The 19,286-nt window shown below is 34.6% G+C and overlaps 1 protein-coding gene across 2 annotated transcripts in view; it reads left to right on the top strand.

Moving 5' to 3' along the window:
* The window catches only part of smchd1 (structural maintenance of chromosomes flexible hinge domain containing 1), a 48,987-nt gene that overhangs the window by 7,683 nt on the left and 22,018 nt on the right, over positions 1-19,286 (top strand). For both annotated transcript variants that reach the window (XM_051114985.1, XM_051114986.1), the window contains 21 exons: positions 368-458; positions 577-793; positions 918-1,035; positions 2,576-2,759; positions 3,841-3,912; positions 4,642-4,767; positions 5,338-5,451; positions 5,793-5,899; positions 7,267-7,349; positions 7,584-7,694; positions 8,230-8,307; positions 9,739-9,861; positions 10,054-10,198; positions 11,904-11,997; positions 12,799-12,871; positions 12,948-13,087; positions 15,029-15,163; positions 15,574-15,807; positions 16,865-17,010; positions 17,099-17,184; positions 17,361-17,479. In XM_051114985.1, the coding sequence (XP_050970942.1) occupies positions 368-458; positions 577-793; positions 918-1,035; positions 2,576-2,759; positions 3,841-3,912; positions 4,642-4,767; positions 5,338-5,451; positions 5,793-5,899; positions 7,267-7,349; positions 7,584-7,694; positions 8,230-8,307; positions 9,739-9,861; positions 10,054-10,198; positions 11,904-11,997; positions 12,799-12,871; positions 12,948-13,087; positions 15,029-15,163; positions 15,574-15,807; positions 16,865-17,010; positions 17,099-17,184; positions 17,361-17,479 (2,596 nt within the window). The remainder of the gene's footprint in view (positions 1-367; positions 459-576; positions 794-917; positions 1,036-2,575; positions 2,760-3,840; positions 3,913-4,641; positions 4,768-5,337; positions 5,452-5,792; positions 5,900-7,266; positions 7,350-7,583; positions 7,695-8,229; positions 8,308-9,738; positions 9,862-10,053; positions 10,199-11,903; positions 11,998-12,798; positions 12,872-12,947; positions 13,088-15,028; positions 15,164-15,573; positions 15,808-16,864; positions 17,011-17,098; positions 17,185-17,360; positions 17,480-19,286) is intronic.

Below are 19,286 nucleotides of genomic sequence, written 5' to 3'. Positions count from 1 at the left end.
TGTAGATGAGTTTGTTTCGTCATCAGATTTGGAGAAATGTAGCATTACATCACTTGCTCACCAGTGGATCCTCTGCAGTGAATGGGCGCCGTCAGAATGATCACACAGCTTTTCTCTTTACGAGATGTTAACAGATGGACTGGAGTGGTGTGGATTACTTGTGGATTATTGTGTTTGGACTCTCATCCTGACGGCACCCATTCAGTGTAGAACACCCATTGGTGAGCAAGTGATGTAATGCAACATTTCTCCAAATCTGATTAGGAAACAAACTCATCTACATCTTAAATATAAAATGTTCTTTTTTGGGTTAACTATTCCTTTAAGATCAGCTGTGGGCCATTTAATACTGTGTGTTTAATTTCAGGCATACTTACCACTACTATATACACGGAGTTGATGGAAACGATAAGAAAATAGGGAGAAAAAATGACCATGTCTCCAACATTGACATTAAGGTACAGATGCGCATGTATTTGTGGCTTTAAATGCATTGGATATTCAGTTTTTCGAGGCTCCATTATGCATCAGGATTTCCTTGCTTTTTTCTGAATCTCTTTCTCTCATATTCCTCAGATCAGTTTGTTTGATCGCTCTCCTCGTGTCCCCCTTTTGATGAATCTGAGGGAGGTGGATAATGACATGCAGACTCTGTATATCAACTCCTGTGTTTCCACTTTTGAGTTTAAAGCCACCGGCGCTGGAGATTCCTTAGTGGAGGGATTGATCCGATATCACCCGTTTCTCTACGATCGGGAAACATACCCACTGGATCCATATGCTGCTTCAGCAGGTGTTGTAAATAATATTGGCCCCTTCGCACTGATGAGAAAGATGGTCTAATAGCTGATTCCAGATGTAGTGTAGCATCCCTAGATATTTTTTTTTATATTTAGTTCTGTGTGCTTGTATTTTAGGTCCCTTAGAGGATGAGGATGAAGATTGTATAATTGTGAACTCTGAAGCCCGGGGCAAAAGGCCGATCTTTGAGTGCTTCTGGAATGGCCGGCTCATTCCCTACACCACTCTCTCAGAGTAAGTGTTTCATTCTTAATTCTGAAAGTCTTTTGTGGTTAATATGCATCTTTTCTTCTCAACCTGTGTTTTGTGAACCTGCTGACCCAATGAGCATTTCATTGTCCGACGGTTACATTTTACAAAGTACAAAATTTCCTTCTATAGGTTGTCTGCAATCACGTGACTCTGATGACATGCGAATTGCAGCTGGAGGGCAGGAAGTGATTTTTTTTTTTTTTTTTTTTTTTCTATAGGAATCACTAGCAGAATCTCAAAATGCCTGTTTTGAGTTGTTTATGGAAATAGGTCAAACTGAGAAATTTAATTTCGTGTCAGGTATGAAAATTTGTTGTTCATAATGAGGAACGGCAAAGAAGTTGACAGAAAAACGCAGGGAAAAGTGGCTTGTAAACCTGCGTCTATGGTCAGGAGGAGAGTCAGATAATGCTTTTGTGTGAGAATGGTTAATAAAAGATATAAAAATATTAAGATATAAAGAAATATAGAAATAGATACAGGGTGAGACAGTGAGAATTCACTCAATGCTAAATGCCACACATTGACACAGTGTAAATAAGATAATATGTTGTGATTTTTCTGTTTATACCTTTCTCTTGTAATAGTGTCTAAACCAGTACAGTACAGACTTTCCTCCATCTCATCCGTTCTGCTTTTTCCGTCACTCCTGAAACTTTGGTGCATGTGCAGGATTTGTGGCTATTGGTCGTGTTAGCAGCACGTAAAGCGAAACTTTTATTCAGATTCCGAATTATATCGATTCCATACAGTCACAAAAAAGCTGGTACTCACTTCAAATTATTGCAATCTCACAATGTTCCGTTATAATCAATGAAGCACTTGAAACTACAAATATAATATTTTACAGTGTGGCGTTTACCATTGAGTGAATTCTCACTGTCACCCTGTATCTATTTATATGTTTCTTTATTAATATCTTAACGTATTATTTTATCTTTTCTTAACCATTTGACTCTCCTCCTGACCACTGACGGAGGTTTATAGGCCAATTTTTCCTGCGCTTTTTAGTAAATGTCTTGCTTTTCCCCTCTTATGAACAGCACATTTTCATACATGATAAAAGCTCCCCGTGGTTTCTCGGTTTGACCGATCTGAGCATCCAAAAACAACGCAAGATATAGGCATTTTGAGTTTCTGCTAGTGATTCCTATGGAGAAAAATCACTTCCTGCCCTCCAGCTGCATTTCGCGCCACAGCAATGACATCATGTGCGAACAACCTATACATTGAATCCTTCTTACAAGTGTTTCTTCATTTTTGACATTTCAGTGTCAGTTCCGTTTCATTTTTTTGACCTAATTTTATTTTAAGGGGACATAAAATATAATAGTGCTGAAGGCAAGCAGGGACTTTAAGCATTGTGATATCTGTAATGATGAACATATGAAGTATATGTTCATCATTACAGATATCACAATGCTTAAAAGATGATCAGAAACGTAACACAAGATTTTCACTTTTATTATTATTTTCACTTTTGCGTAACCTAAAGGGTAACATATGTATGTATGTGTGTTAGGTTTGAGTGGTGTGCAAAGCCTAAAAAATCAGGTGCAGTGCCATTGGAGTGCTATAACCGAATTTCAGGAGTTCTCTTTGCCAACGACCGATTTCAAGTCAGTACCAACAAACTTACCTTCATGGACCTAGAGCTGCAGCTCCGTGACAAGGGCACCATTTTTACCAAAATGCACAATGGCCAGGTACAGAAACACGCCTGAATTTATAAAGACAGTAGTGTTTTAGAAGACTAGTTCACCACAGGATTAAAATTTCCTGATAATCTACTCACCCCTATGTCATCACAGATGTTCTTGTCTGTCTTTCTTCAGTCGAAAAAAAAAAATTAAGGTTTTTCAGGAAGACATTCTGGGATTTTTCTCCATAAAGTGGACTTCAGTGGTGGCCAACAGGTTGAAAGTCCAAATTGCATTTTCGCTCTACACAATCCCAGCCAAGGAGTGAGAGTCATATTTAGCAAAATGATCACTCATTTTCTAAAAAAAAAAAAAAAAAACATCCTCAATTTTTCGGATTACGTATTCACGTTGGAAAGGTCACGCGTGTGGTAGGCGGAAGAACTAACCACATGTGACCTTTGACCTCTGTGATTCTTTGGGTAAGCAGCGAATCGATTCTATTCACGATTTATAGGGTTTCGATTCGATTCAAGAACAATTTTTGCAAATTCAGAACGGTTCAATTCGAGACGATTCTCAGTAAAATTTCGAAGCGATTCAACTCTGCATTTTGCATAAGTGTATTTACAGGATTATTTAAATGCTTCCCCTAAATTTTTTATATGCCTAATCAGGGGGGGAAATTACATGTCAGCCTTTATGGAGACACAACAAAAAAAACAACACTTTTGTCCATTTTTAGATGTTAGTTTAATGATACTATAGCATGACATATACTCTAGATATACTCTAGTGAAAATGAATATTTAAAATACATTTATTTCAAACTAAGTACTTCAAATCTGTTATTTACTGATATATTCCTCAAGACTTATTGATGTAAGAATTATAATTACATTTCCAAATCAACCATTCACAATTCAAAAATTCATTTTTCAAGATCGTTGCATATGCATTGTCTATATAAAGGAAATCCTGGAATGTTTTCCTCAAAAACCTCAATTTTTTTCGACTCAAGAAAGAAAAACACGAACATGGGGCTGAGTAAATTATCAGGAAATTTTATTTCTAGGGTGGACTGATCCTTTAACACTACTTATATGCACAAGATTCATGTTCACACACTCTGTTCTGTTTTATCCAGGAGCAGCGAGTGAATATTCAGAGGGAGTTTACCAACTGGTTAAAAGAAAGTCATGAGCACTTTGATAAGCAGGTATGTGTAAAGTCAAATATGCAAACGTAGATGTATCTGCTCGATCAATACATTGTAAGTGCCTTACCATTTTAAGTGCATTAATTTACATGTGTGAGTATTAAATGTCCAGTGGGGAAAATCCCCCAAATCAAAGGTATTATATTTATTTTGAAGATGAAAATATAAACATTAAATACTTAACATTTAAAAAATGGATTTATATGCCAATGCAAGTGTTGTTCTTTTTTTTTATTAGGGGATGACCACTTAAGATGCTATTATATCTGTTAGTTTTCTTCTTCCACTCTTGAGTCTACGGCAGCCCATAGAACCACTTGTGGGAAAGTTATGAAATTTGGCACAAAGATAGAGTACAGTTTCAATATTAACCACAGCAAGTTTGGAGTCTCTAACTCAATCCCTCTAGCGCCACCAACAGGCCAAATTCATTTTTCTTTTTAATTCTTAAAATGACATTTTTAGTTGTAACTTCTGAACAGTTTGGCCAGAAATAAGATTGGCATACCAAACCAAATGGTACCCAGTTTTCCAATGTTGGTCATATCGGCATAGTCCATTTCGAATTTTGTAGTAAAAAGCTGTACAAAGGTTTTAGTGTAGTGTTATGAATCTTATAGAACCACTTGTGGGAAAGTTGTGAAATTTGGCACACAGATAGGGGGCAGTCTCAGCATTGACCACAGCAAATTTGAAGTCTCTAACTCAAAGCCTATCATCTGTTTGCAGGTGATGTTTCAGGGATTTATGGGTTCAACGACACGTACAGATGTGGCCACAAAACGGCTTCAGTCACCCTGGGCTAAATTCCAAGCCATTAAGTGGGACGGCAAGATTTACAAGAAAGGACAAAGTGTGAGATTGAGTAGTTTTCATATTTTCACACATAATCATAGACAACACCAGTGTAAGGGAGTCATAAAATGTAACTAATTCAGTTACTTTGCAAAGTAAGTGAATGTGGATTATTGAAAGATAATTATATTTAGTCATGATGTTGGATCTTGTTTTATTATTAAGTCCATTCCTGAAAGATTTCAGGTCGTTATAAAAACCTGATGTGCAGCAACTAAGTACTGATACCAAACACACACAAAAATATATAATTATAATGTAATTTTATATACAGTGTATATATGATTCCATTTTTTTTTTAATTAAAGATATGTGTCATGAAGTCAGAATATTAATTTGTTAAACAAAAGTTTTATATAATTTCTGTGATTTGATTATTTTCTATGAAGTTAAGAAAAAATCGTAAGTGATTTATAAGTTATTATTTTTTTTCTAATGTTGTAAAACATCATACCGACTGTGAAAATGTCTATTTAGTATCTTTATTTGTTGCCTGAAACAGTCTATAACATTTATGAATTAGAGGTTGTATTTTTAGTCTTCTCATATATTTTTCTTTCACATTTTTAGGTGAAGTCAGTGAAAACTCAGCCCATCTTATTTGGCTCCATTGTTCATTTCTTGCTTTACGGAGAGCATGAAGCTGATGTGTACGCCACAGGAGGATATGTTAAAATTGCACTGGTAAGGATAATTCATTAATGTTACTTTATGAATATTTTGTCCAATCATCCATACACTGCCTCGACAAGCTGATATCATTTTCCCTTTTTTTTTTTAAGCAGCAGCAACTTAAAATGCTTTATTCATAGTTATACAAATAAGAGAATAACATCATTTAAAAGTGTGAAAGGTCTATTTCACAACAACAAAAGATGACACCTTTTTTTTTTCTGATACATGTCCCAAATATAAACTGAACTCAGCTTGTAATTGTCGTATCTGTGTTTGGACAAACTCCAGAATGTTGTGAATCTTTTGTTGCGTTTTGCTCTGGTGTAAGTCTCTGTGATGTGTTTTCGCAGGAACCGAAGGAGTTGTATGATGAGCTCAGGATAATTCCCATCTCTAAGATCGACAGGTTGGCCACACCCACAGCCATTAAGAAGAAAATCGATGATGAGCTCGCAAAGTAAGACCTGACACTGTATTCTGTATTTCACTTTAACAGTAAAGAGAAGTAAAGAGCATCTGCTCTCAGTTTGTCTCGCTTTAATGTGCGTTTGAGAGCGCCAAACATGTTCCCATACTTGCAGTGAGTATCTTTAAGATCTCCCTGTGGTTTTCTGTCAAAATAAAAGTTTGACATTTAACTTTTAAAAAGTTACGTAATTGGAAATGAAGCAGCCATAAATATCAGTATTGTACTTTCATGGTTGTACAATAAGATTATTTTTGTTTTATTTAGTAATTTATATATTTGTGTTCATAAATAATAATGGGATTAAGTACTTATTGCAATAATCATTTTTAGTTAAATGCTGAAATGTGAAATTATTTAAAATGAAATTATGCTCGAAATATGAAACTAAAAGTGCCAGTACGTAGTGGCAAGTCACTGTCGTACTGAACAAGTCATTCAGCCATGATTCAACCGATTTGTTCAAATGGCTGATTCATTCAGACATAGAAGCAAATAACTATCTTTATGAATGAGTCACTGAATCATATACTCACTCAGCTTATTCATTGATGAATGGAGCAAGTGAACTGTCTTTATGAGTCTCTGAATCATTGGGTCACTCAATTTGATAAAACAACTTATTTTTTGAGAAACGAAACAAGTGAACTGTCTTTATGAGTCACTGAATCATTGGCTCACTCAGTTCGTTCAGACAGCTTATTCTTTCAGGAACATAACAAATAAGCTGAGCCAATGATTCAGTGAATCATAAAGACCCTCAGTTCATTAAAACAACTTATTCATTGAGAAATGAAACAAGTGAACTGTCTTTATGAGTCACTGAATCATTGGCTCACTCAGTTAATTCAAACAGCTTATTCATGCAGGAGCACAACAAGTAAATTGTCTTTATGATTCACTGAATCATTGGCTTACTCAGTTCGTTTAAACTGCTTACTCATGATGAATGGAACAAGTGAACTGTCTTTATGAGTCACTGAATCATTGGTTCACTTAGTTTGCTCAGACAGCTTGTTCATTCAGGAAAAAAACAAGTACACTGTCTTTATGAGTCATTGAATCACTCACTCGGATTCCTTCAGTAATGAAACAATGCTGTGTTTTGCTGGGAGATGCACAACAGGTCTGTGATGGTTCTGATTGGAACTATTTTTATTTGTGCAACTGAGCAAAAACAGACAGCATTGACAATACTGTGATTGTAACACAATATTAACTTGTTTATTGAACTGTTATATGAAATCAGTATCACATTGTGTATAGATATTCACAAAAAATACTTTTATTGAATGAATCATACGCCTACGTAACTAAATACTGTGTGAGATATAATTGTATTTTTTTCTTGTCATCAGACTTCCAGACCGGCTGAGGGTTACATGGCCTGAGGGAAACGCATGGGCTGAGAATGATGCTCGTCCGGCTGGCACACCCATGGGTAAACAAATTGGCTCACAGACACATACTTTGAAAAGCAAAACTAACAGTATATGCATTATCTCTCATTTACACATTATAAAAACCCGTAATGTACTCTGAATTGCTCATGTCCTTACCTTGTACCAACAGCACTACAGACCTATATAGAACACATATTTTCTAATAAATCGTATCTTTTTTTTTTTTTTTTAATTGGTTTACAAGTTCTTAGTGTAAATCTATTCTTGTTCAGGTCCAATTCAAGTGGAGATTTTGAACAAAAAAGGAGAGTCGATGTCTCGGCTGCCCGGGACAGCCATCAATTCCAAAAAACTGTTGATTGAACTGAAAGTCATCTGGCACTGTGAGTCACATTTACTGCATTATTGCATGTAGTCAGTGCATAATAATTTATTATTACTATTTTTTGCATGCTGTGTATATATAAGGGTTTGCACAGATTAGTCAACTAGTCGACTTTAATGCTCTGCCCTGACACTTTATATTTGACTGGTTAGAAAATATAAGTAGCTATAAAATTATAGTGCAAAATTAAAAATACGGTTATAAATGAAACACAAATTATAGTGGCATTTGTTATAAACATAATAAATGTCAAAATCAAAATGAATTAAGCAATAGTGAAACTGAAACATGCATCTCATGTTTGATACAAGTCAAATACAAATGTTTACATTTGGTGGTTAAACTATTAGCCAACTGTTTATGATGTAAACAAGCCTGTACTATGTTCCAGTTTCCACATGAAACATCCTTCAGATGTGAAAAAAGGGGTTTAGCATTGTGGTGGGAAAAATGTGTGTGTATGTGTGAATGATGAATATAATGTTTATGTAGAATACTCTCCTGACATGCAGTATTTCTTTTTCTTTCTTCAGCTCCTAAAGGAGATGTCCAGACCAACTCCCACATTGGTGTTCATTCAACCAAGTGGGAATACTGGTTCAAGACAATGGGTAAAAATCAGTGAATCATCACACTCATATTCAATTACTCATCTTTTTCAGTCACAAGACTTGTCCGTTCATCTGGCATATTTATGGCCATCAGCAGGGCAAAGTAATGTTGGTGAATACAAAAGAAGCCACCCTGTGACAAAGGCTTTCATGCTGAAAAGTTGATAAGATAACATACTTAAGTGGGTGTGCAGTTATAATCTTTAGGTGAATACAAAAGCACACGAACTGGAATATCAGGAAGAAATTATGAATATTGGATTTGATGCATACCAGGTCCAGAACACATTTTTACAGATCTTAAGTTAGCAGAGACTCCACCAAATTTAATGCTTGCAGACATGTGTATGTCTTTAAATCCAGATATGAATTATGGATTAAATAAATAAATGTGAATTTAGAAATTCACTGCCATTACATTGCACTGCTGATGCTCATATTACAGATGATTAGGAAAAAGTCATTGATTAACATGAAATAACAAAGAAAAATACTTCTAAAGCTTTTATAAACGAAGTCAACTTCCAGAACAACAATTTACAAATAATTTACTCACCCCCTTGTCATCCAAGATGTTCCTGTCCTTCTGTCTTCAGTCGTAAAGAAGTTATGGTTTTTAAGAAAACATTTCAGGATTTTTCTCCATATAATGGACTTCATTGGTCCCCCGATTTTGAACTTCCAAAATGCAGTTTAAATGCAGCTTTAAAGGGCTCTAAACAATCTCAGCCGAGGAAGAAGGGTCTTATCTAGTGAAATGATCAGTCATTTTTTTCGAAAAATAAAAATTTGGAAGTGGACTTCTCCTTTAATCTTAGTTAATGTTCTAGCATTTACTAATTCATTATCAAAATCCAAATTTGTGTCTGTTAATATGATTAAATGTACCTGAGCTTACATGAACTAACAATGAGCAGTCAGATTTTTTAACAAACATTAATAAATACTGTTACAAACGTGTTGCTTATTGTTAGTTAATGCATTAATGGGACCTTATTGTGAAGTGTTACTGTGATATCATAGAATTTTCCCATTGCTGTTTAAATATTTTGTACATTATTTAAATGCTTCTTTTAAGCAAATTTTTTTTTCATAATAATGCTTCTAAATACAAAAAATCATGAAGTTATGGGAGTATTTTTTCATTACAAAATGCAACATTTTAATTAAAATGAATCTTACTAAATATGTCATTGAATGTATGTTTATAATTTATTATTGAATTGTATTATGTACTTCAAAAGAGTGTCTGTCTGTAAATTGATTGACAAACAACTGTATTATATCAAAACGATTATAATGTTTTTTTTCCTGTTTCTTAATTGTAAAATAATGCATTGCTGTCAATGTTTTAAAATGAGGTCTGTCTTGGACATTTTATGGGTTTGCTGTACTTCTCATAGAATACTAAGTGCTTGTTTTCACTTGCAGAGAATTTCAATAAACTTGGGAAGTACACGCTACATTTGCAGACCATGCTGAGTGAGCACAAATCAGACAGCGAATGGGCCGGAAAAAGACTCCCCAACTACAGCCTCAATTTCTCTATTAAAGGTAAAACATGAACACACTGGCCCTGTTTACACATGTGCTGAATCCAGAACTGCATTCTACTCTTACTATTCCTTCACAGAAATATATGATAAAAACAGTCTGAGTAATATGCTACTATGAAGTGAATCATCGCCTGTCAGATGCTGTGTTAAAATTCTCACTCTTTGCCTCCTGTCTCTGTTTCTCCAACAGAAGGTGAAGCGGTATCTTTTGTACTAGGTGTCATTTCCTCTCCTGTCCACGTTGGAGTTCCCTTCAGTATTCCTCTAGATTTTAGGGATGAGTTTGATTATCCCACCCAGCCATCCTGTGACATTAAACCCCAGCTGGAATGTAGGTAGGTCAAAGTATAGACAGAAGCTCTGTAGAGACCTGAGCACATACTGTAGAAATGTCCTAACTTTGTCTGACCATTGATTTAATAATTTCCACCCTTTCCTGTTGCTTTTTACTGCCAATGTTAATAGTGATTTGTGTTTTCATTCACAGACGCTTGATATAATAGTGCTTCTCTGTGATGCTAACATTTTATAACATATCAAACATAATGAGAATGTATTGGCCGAAAGCCACATTCAAAATATGACAGTGAGTAAAGCAATGCATGATGTATTAGGTTTGCTTCAGACTTGGGACACTACATGCAAAACAGATGACAATTATGAAAACAGAATAATATGTCCAAAAACAAACTGTTATGTCATAACATAATAACATAACATAATGTTTATGGTAAATTTTAATGAAACAATTTTGAGTTTCTGTAGGCCTTAAAAGGTCTTAAATCAGTCTTAAAGTCATAAAGTCATGACATTAAATATTGCATGCACTGCATAAAAATAAATATCTTCCTTCATTTTTTTTTTTGTTTCCCAGCACAAATATCTAAACATTAAGATTCATAGTTGAGATGCAAAATGGAGACATGAGGTCTTGTTTTCTGAAAAACTGAACAAAATTTATGTTCAGTTTGTTCAAAACAAGAACAAACATCTGTCAGCTTTTGATTTAAGTTGATTTTTCTGAGCCCATTCGCAGATATATTTCTTGTTTTAATCATAAACGTTTCATTTGATCAGTTTCTCAGGACACAAGACATGTCAAATCTTGACTTAACGATGTTTGCAGATTGATTGATATTGACAGATAATTGGGAAAAAGTCATTAACTAACATGAACTAACAATGAGAAATACTTCTAAAGCTTTTATTAATCTTAGTCAGTGTTCCAGCATTTACTAATTCATTATCAAAATCCAAACTGGTATCTTGGTATAATTTAATTATTGTACCTGAGCGAACATAAACTAACGATAAACAGTTGTATTTTTTTTTTTTTTTTTTAACAAACATTATTAAATACTGTTACAAATGTGTTGCTTATTGCTAGTTAATGCATTAATGGGACTTTTTTTGTGAAGTGTTACTACGATATCATAGAATTTTACTATTGCTCTTTAAATATTTTGTGCATTGTTCAAATGCTTCTTTTAAACTTTTAAGCTTCTTTTAAAGATTTAAGAATTGTTGGACATTTGCACTGGAAAAGACAAAAAATGTAGAAGAACAAGTAATACAATACATTTGCAATTGCTAATACAAGACAATTACATTTAGACACCATATTGACATGTTGTGTTCCATTCCATTTATTCCTTTTTTTTTTTTTTTTTTACTTGTTCCTAAGAAGTTCTAAATTTTCCTAAGAAACCCTTAACACTGTACCTGTGTCATTACTGAATTGATTTGAGAGCTTATAAAGAGCTTTTTTTACAGTAAGTGACTGTCTTTATATGTGAGTCACTGAATTATTCTCTTAACTGTTTCTTTAATAAACAAGAACGCTGGTATTGTATTTTGTTTAGATGTGTAACTATTAATTCTATTGTGGCTTTGTTTGTAACCATTTTACCTAAAGATAAGCATGTGACATTTAAGTCATACTGCAAAGTGTGCTCATTTCATGTGTGTGTTAATATAAAACTTTTATCTTCGAACTGACATTTTTGTGTGTTTTTCTAATGGTAAAATCTTTCTCATTAGTTCACTACAGCTGAGTTATGAGGGAACCGCATTTGGGACCACTTGTGTCATCAAAAATGTGAGGGCCATGGGAAAGATCAGTCATCAAAACAAGGTTAGCAATGTGTTGCATGATTTTCTTCACTATGGGAAGTTTTACAATGATCGCAGTTTACTCTGTTGCAATGCTGGAATGTTTGTATTTCTCAAACATTAATTTAACCAGTAATATATGGAGTGTTTTAATTAATCAGAGCATAAACCTATTATAAGTAATCAATAAGAATGAATATTAATCAAGGAAAGATTAATTTATTGTTGTTTTTTGAAATCTGAGGTCATATTTCATATGATATGATGTATGTGTTGTGTAACAAACACATGCATTAAAGATGCATTAAAGGAGAAGTCCACTTCCAGAACAAAACTTTAAAGATAATGTACTCTCCCCCTTGTCATCCAAGATGTTCATGTCTTTCTGTCTTTAGTTGTAAAGAAATTATGTTTTTTGAGGAAAACATTTCAGGATTTTTCTCCATATAATGGACTGATATGGTGCCCTGAGTTTGCACTTCCAAAATGCAGTTTAAATGCGGCTTCAAAAGATCCCGAATGCAGTTGTAAACAATCCCAGCTGAAGAAGAAGGGTCTTGTCTAGCAAAACGAAGTTATTTTCATTAAAAAAATACAATTTAAATACTTTTTTTTAAAAAACGCTCGCCTTGGCTGAAACGTTTTACTCAAAAAACATAATTTCTTTACGACTAAAGAAAGACATGAACATCTTAGATGACAAGGGGGTGAGTACATTATCTGTAAATTGTTGTTCTGGAAGTGGACTTCACCTTTAAAGAGTTTTTATGTCTGCAGTGACACTGTCAGCACAGAACTCATACGTATGATATTTTTTTAACAGATGTACACGGTGAAGGTGCACATCCCGGGGCTGAAGCAGGACAGCCAGTCTCTTCAAATCGTTCTGCAACCTGGTATGACAAACAACACAGAACAGAAAGTGGAAATGTAAAGCAGCTTGTTAAAAACCTAATAACGTTTTTCTTCCAGGCCCTCCGCACACTCTTGTGGTGTTTCCAGACGATGATGTGCTCTCTGTTGAGAATCGAACTCCTGTAAACTTCAAAGTTGAGGTTCACGATGAATACCAGAATATCACCACTCATCCTAAACTCACCGTCCGCTGCCAGGTAGCACTCGTTGACAAAACACACATCCCCTGTTTAGTGTCTTCTAGTGATTTAGCAATTTTATTCATTTGGTGAATGCACACACATTTACTCAACACACATATTTACTAGAGCTATATGATTAATCGCTAAAAGATTGCGACCTTGCTTTCAACATTCACCCAATCTCATTTGTATTACTGGTGCTTTGATCTAATTAAAGAAGTATGTAGTCTTTAGGGCTAGGTGATAAGATGGTAACTAATTATTTAAATTAACTAATTAATTATTTAAATATAATTTTTCTCAGTAAAATTATTACATGGCATTTAGCAGACGCTTTTATGAAAAAGCGACTTACAAATGAGAACAATGTAAGCAATCAAAATGAACAAAAGAGGAATATGCAAGTGCTATGAGAAGTCGCATTAATGAATGCATTACACATAGCAAGTTTTTTTTCTTCCTTTTTGTTAATTATGTAAAATAGAGAAAGTCAGCTATAAAATTAACTCTAGAGAGGAGTATGTTGGTAAATATATGCACTACATATAGTCATGGCCAAAAATATCGGCACACTTGCAGTTCTGTCAGAAAATGCAACCCTTCTCTCAGAAAATTGTTGCAGTTGCAAATGTTTTGGTACTCACATGTTTATATTTTTTTGTTTGCATTGGAACAACACAAAAAAAAACAGAAGAAAAGTCAAATCTGATACAATTCCATACAGAAGCCAAAAAATGCATTGTCACCCTTAATATTTGGTAGCACCCCCTTTGGAAAAAATGACTGAAATCGCTTCCTGTAACCATGAATGAGTTTCTTACACCTCTCTACTGGAATTTTGGACCACTCCTTTTTTTTGCAAACTGCTCCAGGTAATTCAGATTTGAAGGATGCCTTCTCCCAACTGCTGTTTTGAGATCTATCCATAGATAGATCTGTGGGGTTCAGATCTGGACTCATTCCTGGCCATTTCAGAACTCTCCAGCGCTTTGTTTGTAACAATTTCTGAGTGCTTTCTGAAGTGTGTTTCGGGTCATTGTCCTGCTGGAAGACCCATGACCTCTGGTGGAGACGCAACTTTCTGACACTGGCCACTACGTTGCGCCCCAAAATTCTTTGGTAATCATCAGATTTCATGATACCATTCACACAGTCAAGGCATCCAGTGCCAGAATCAGCAAAGCAACCCCAAAACATCTTTAAAGCTTCACCATGTTTTTTTTGAAGGCCTCATTTCTTTTTCTGTAAACAAAAAGCTCTACTTTTGTCTTATCTGTTCACAGTACATTCTCAAAGAAGGTTTGTGGTTTTGTCACATAAGTTTTGACAAACTCCAGTCTTGCTTTTTTATGCCTTTGTGTCAGCAGTGGTGTCCTCCTGGGTCTCCTACCATAGCGTCCCTTTTCACTCAGATGGTGACGGATAGTGTGAGCTGACACTGTTGTACCATGTGTCTGCAGATCAGCTTGAATTTGTTTGGAAGTTAATCGGGTTCTTTATCCACCATTCAAACAATCCTTCGTTGTAATTTTTCAATAATTTTGCTCTTCCGTCCACATTCAGGGAGGTTAGCTACAGTGCCATGGGCTGTAAACCTCTTGATGATATTGCGCACAGTGGACACAGAAACATTAAGATTTTTGGAGATGGACTTGTAGCCTTGAGAATGTCCATGTTTTTCCACACTTCCACAGACAGCTCTTTACACTTCTTTCTTTTCTCCATGCTCCGTGTGACACACAACACAAAGATTGAGTCAACTTTTCTCCATTTCAACTGGCTGCAAGTGTGATTGCTATATTACCCACACTTGTTACTTGCCACAGGTGTGTCTAAATACAAATTACAGGAGAATCACATGCTTGAAATTTACAATCAACTTAATTGTAAAAAGATTTTTCATTGAATGGTGCAGGACTACAGGTTGTCTTTTGACTGGTAAATGTGTGTTTGTAGTTGCTGGGAGCCCCTGATCTGCCCGTGGATGTTGTGGACTGCAGTAACACTGGCTCTGGACTCCTACTGGCCAAACCACTTCTGCTGAAGACTGTAAACGCTGACCAAATCCTTACTGCTAAGTTCAACATTCCTGTAAGATACTGTACATCATTTGCTCTATTTAATTGTATTTTTTAACCATCTTGTTAATGTATTTTCCTGAATTTTATGAATAGCAGGTGTTGTTGGAACTAAGGGGTCAGTTAATGCTTATAATTGTTTTTGTGTGTTTTGCTCTGTGTTTATAAAATCAGCATCTGGGACTGTTGGATAAAGCCGCAAAGAATATAATTTGTCTAATCTATTTGTTGATCTTACTGTGAATGATTCATCTGTGCATACGTTTCCTTTTTTTAATTTTTGACTGCGTAAATGAAAGTTTTAAGATGTAAATGAATCTTTCATAATAGTAAAGCATGTGAAATGTTAACTGGTTTAGCCATTTAACTTGATATCCTCATGATTAAGTGAATGTTTTTTGCATTGTTTTTGTATGCATGTAGAACCACAGGACAGTAGCATGTGTGGAACGCCAGCTGCGCGTCTTGCCCAGCTCACGAATAACCCGTTTGGAGGTCTACAGACAGGAAGAGGACTCTGATGATGTCACGGTGCTGCAGAACGCAGAGCGCATTGATTGGACGGCAGGAGACGTGCTAGGAAAACTGCGCTTCAGGCTGTATGATGAGGGCAATAGACTGGTTTCCCTTCTGCCCAAAATCACCAGCAAGATCAAGGTGATTTTTGTGTTCAGGTTCATTTTTTATGTTTTATTTTTTATTTTTTTACTACACTCAGTTGCCCCAAAAAATGAGCCAAAACAAAAGAGAGACTTAATGATGTTAACAACCTTTTAAATTACGAAATATTTTAACACGCAAAATATATTTGAAGTATATGTAATTACATAATATACATAAATAAAGGCAAGTATTTCTATATATTAACATTCATCAATAAAGTAACAATTAATCCATTTTTATAGCATTTATTAATCAACTTAATATTAATTAGCAAAAATACTATTGGTAATGGTTGTCTTATGCTTATATCATGTTTTTTTTTTTTTATTTATGTTGTTACATTAACAAATGTATGATAACCATAATCAGTAATATATTTGTATGTAATCAAATACTTACATTTCTAAATGCTGTAATTTATTTATTGTTACCAACAACAACAACGAAATTTGGTCAGATTCTGTGGTAATGTTGATTATATTTGTTATATTATACGTAATAATACTAGTAATTTTGTTGTATCTTTATTTGTATAATATAGCAAAACAATGTAACAAATAATAAAAATATCTTATTTGATATGTTTGTTGTGTAACAGCGTGCAACAATAACAAATACAATTTTTTTTTGTATTTATGTTTTTATGTTATGAGCAAATAAATGATAATAATCAATAGTATATTTGTAAGTTAACAATTACCTAGATTTATAAATACTATAAATAATTTTAAAAAATTGGTAGCATTTTTGGTTACACTTTATTTTAAGGTGTCCTTGTTACAGTGTAATTATATATTTAAATACTGTGTAAGTTGTTTGAGCAATTTGTTTTATTTAATGTATAGTATAGCATAAATAACACAAATATTGTTATTTGTTATATTTTATGTTTTATAAAACAAAACTATTATTATTATTATTATTATTATGTATAATATTGTTATGGATACAATAAATGTAATCATAATTATGTGTAATCTTTGTAATGCAGTATGTATAATTTGCACAGTATAGTACTAATATGCATAGATGTATCTGTGTGTTCTTGTAGGTGAACTGGACAGTGGATATAAGCGCAGAAGAGCTTTCTCTGGGAAAACTGCCTCCTTTATGTGTCCCAACTCTGGCACAGAGAGAGCATTTGTACGACGTGTCTTTCAACGACCAGTACACAGTCAACTTTTCCTTCATCATTGTGTAAGTTACACACAGATCACGTGTATGTCTGTTTTTCATTATGTATCTAAACAAAAGCATATCTCTGTATATGTGTGTGTCTCTGAAGGCCTCGTCCAGATGAGCCTGAGCGTTTGCGGATCAGCCTTAGCGAGTCGACTGTCAAAATGGGAGAAATTCTGTCAGGAAACATATGTAAGTATCATCTTTAGATACGTCATAATTTGGTTTGACTTCAAATCAGCAAGATGTGATGTGATTACAAAACTCCCAGTTTTCGTTATATGTAATTTCATTGTGTGTCACTTCACAGACGCTCTGTTTGTAGGTAACTTACCAGTATTGTGTTTTTTTGTTTGTTTTTTTCTTAGATGTAGAAGTTGTTGATCAGTACGGGAATAAAACGGATTGTCTGAACGCTGATATTGTGAAGAATATGAGTGTGTCTGCTGTTGGTCTGGATACATCAGCTCTGGTCATTGAATGGCAGGTACTGAATACACAACCACAAACACAAACAAATGAGCAGTTTATGATAGGGATGCCTCCTGTTCTGCCGTAACAGTCCTTACAGTTCACCAAAACGTAAAAGGAAATACTGGAGTTTAATACCTTTTTAAATAATGCAGGGTTTCTGCTGGTCCTTAAAAAGTCTTCAGTTCAGTTATATCAAAAGTAAAAAGTAAACTTCAAAAGGCTATGATTTTCATGAATAAATATGAGCACTGCAGGTTTTAAAGTCAGGTGTTGCGTTGATTTGTGTACCGCTATATTTCTGCCATTCCAAAAGCGCCACTTGCTGGCAGAGTAAATTATAATAATAAATAATAAATTAGCATTTTTAATAAACCCATCTGCTGTTCAGACCAATGTGAAAATTGACCCATATTTTTACACAGCAAACATGTAGAGTTGAAAATATGAAGTGGATTGTCAAGAAGATAATGCATTATAAAACTCTAAACAATTAACACAGTAAAATATATTTATATGTTGTTTAATTAATGTAATTGATTGATAATACTTGTTTAAGTAGTATTATAATTGATGCTTTTGAAAATGTGAAGTTTATCATTTTATAAAACTTTGTTTTTGTAAGGCCTCTATCTGAACTGTATTTTTTACAGTCATTTTACAGTTTAATGTTATCATAGACATTGCGCTACTCTGCTCATATGGTATTCATTTTTTGTGCAGGTCATAAAAATAGGTCTTAAGTCTTAAATTTGAGCTTCAAAATCCTGCAGACACCCTGTCATGTCACTTGCTACCAGACGTTTGTTAGGTCACAACACAACTGATGTGTCATCATGTGTCATCAATATCTTTTTCTTTTGTGTGTTGGACTCACTGTGAAACGCAGTGCACTGTGACTCTGTGTTGCTTCAAGCGCATCATGTGTGTTCTGTCCTATCTATATTGTTGCCTCATTAAAAAGTTGTGCTGTAGAAAATCTATATTAATTTAAAAGAAAATAACTGCACTGGGATCGGTTTTAGCTAGGCTTTTAAAAAGCATGTTGACATTTGCTGTTTACCAATGGTTAAGTTACTTTGTGGGAGGCTTTTTTTATTTATTTGGTTGGCCGTGTTTAATTTATGAGTCAATATATAATACAGCATGTGGTGTTTGCCATTCCTCATCTTAATTTGCGTTTGTTAGCAACTATTATATAAACTACTTTCATTGTTGTTGTGCTTTTGATTAGGAATGATAACAAATCCATCGTTCAAGCCTTTGTTTTAGTCTTAGAAAGTGAAAGCTGTAAGAATGGAAGCACAACAGAGAAGTATCTTAAACGGTAGAGCTGTGCAATTAATCGAAATACTGTCTCGATTTCTGCCTCCAACAATTATGAAAATGCAATAATTGAGAAAAATACAATTATTGCACCCCATTCCTCCCCTTTCTTTTTTTGGGCAGGACAGTGTAGATTAGACAGGAAAGCACTGGGTGAAGAGAGATGGGAGTGGGATTGGCAAAGGACCACAAGCTGGGATTCAAACTTGGGTCGCCGTGAGCGCAATTGCACTGTATGTAGGCGCACTAACCGCGAGGCTATTGGTGCCGACATTCCATTCCTCCCCTTTCTAACAGTGCATTTTCTTGTGTACAATAACTTAGTTTTGTATGTCTGTGCTACCCATGAGAAGGAAGAGGGAACTATTGGACTATTGAACTATTGGTTACACAGAAGTGTGTGCGTTTATATTTCTGCCCAAGGTCGTGAAGAGCTGTGGTTTTGCTGCAAGAATCTTAAAGGAGAAGTCCACTTCCAGAACATCAATTTACAAATA

The sequence above is a fragment of the Labeo rohita genome, chromosome 7 (assembly GCF_022985175.1).
Source record: "Labeo rohita strain BAU-BD-2019 chromosome 7, IGBB_LRoh.1.0, whole genome shotgun sequence".
Classification (NCBI taxonomy): Eukaryota; Metazoa; Chordata; class Actinopteri; order Cypriniformes; family Cyprinidae; genus Labeo; species Labeo rohita.
Note: the sequence above shows the minus strand (reverse complement) of the source record. Positions and strands in the feature narration are given on the sequence as shown.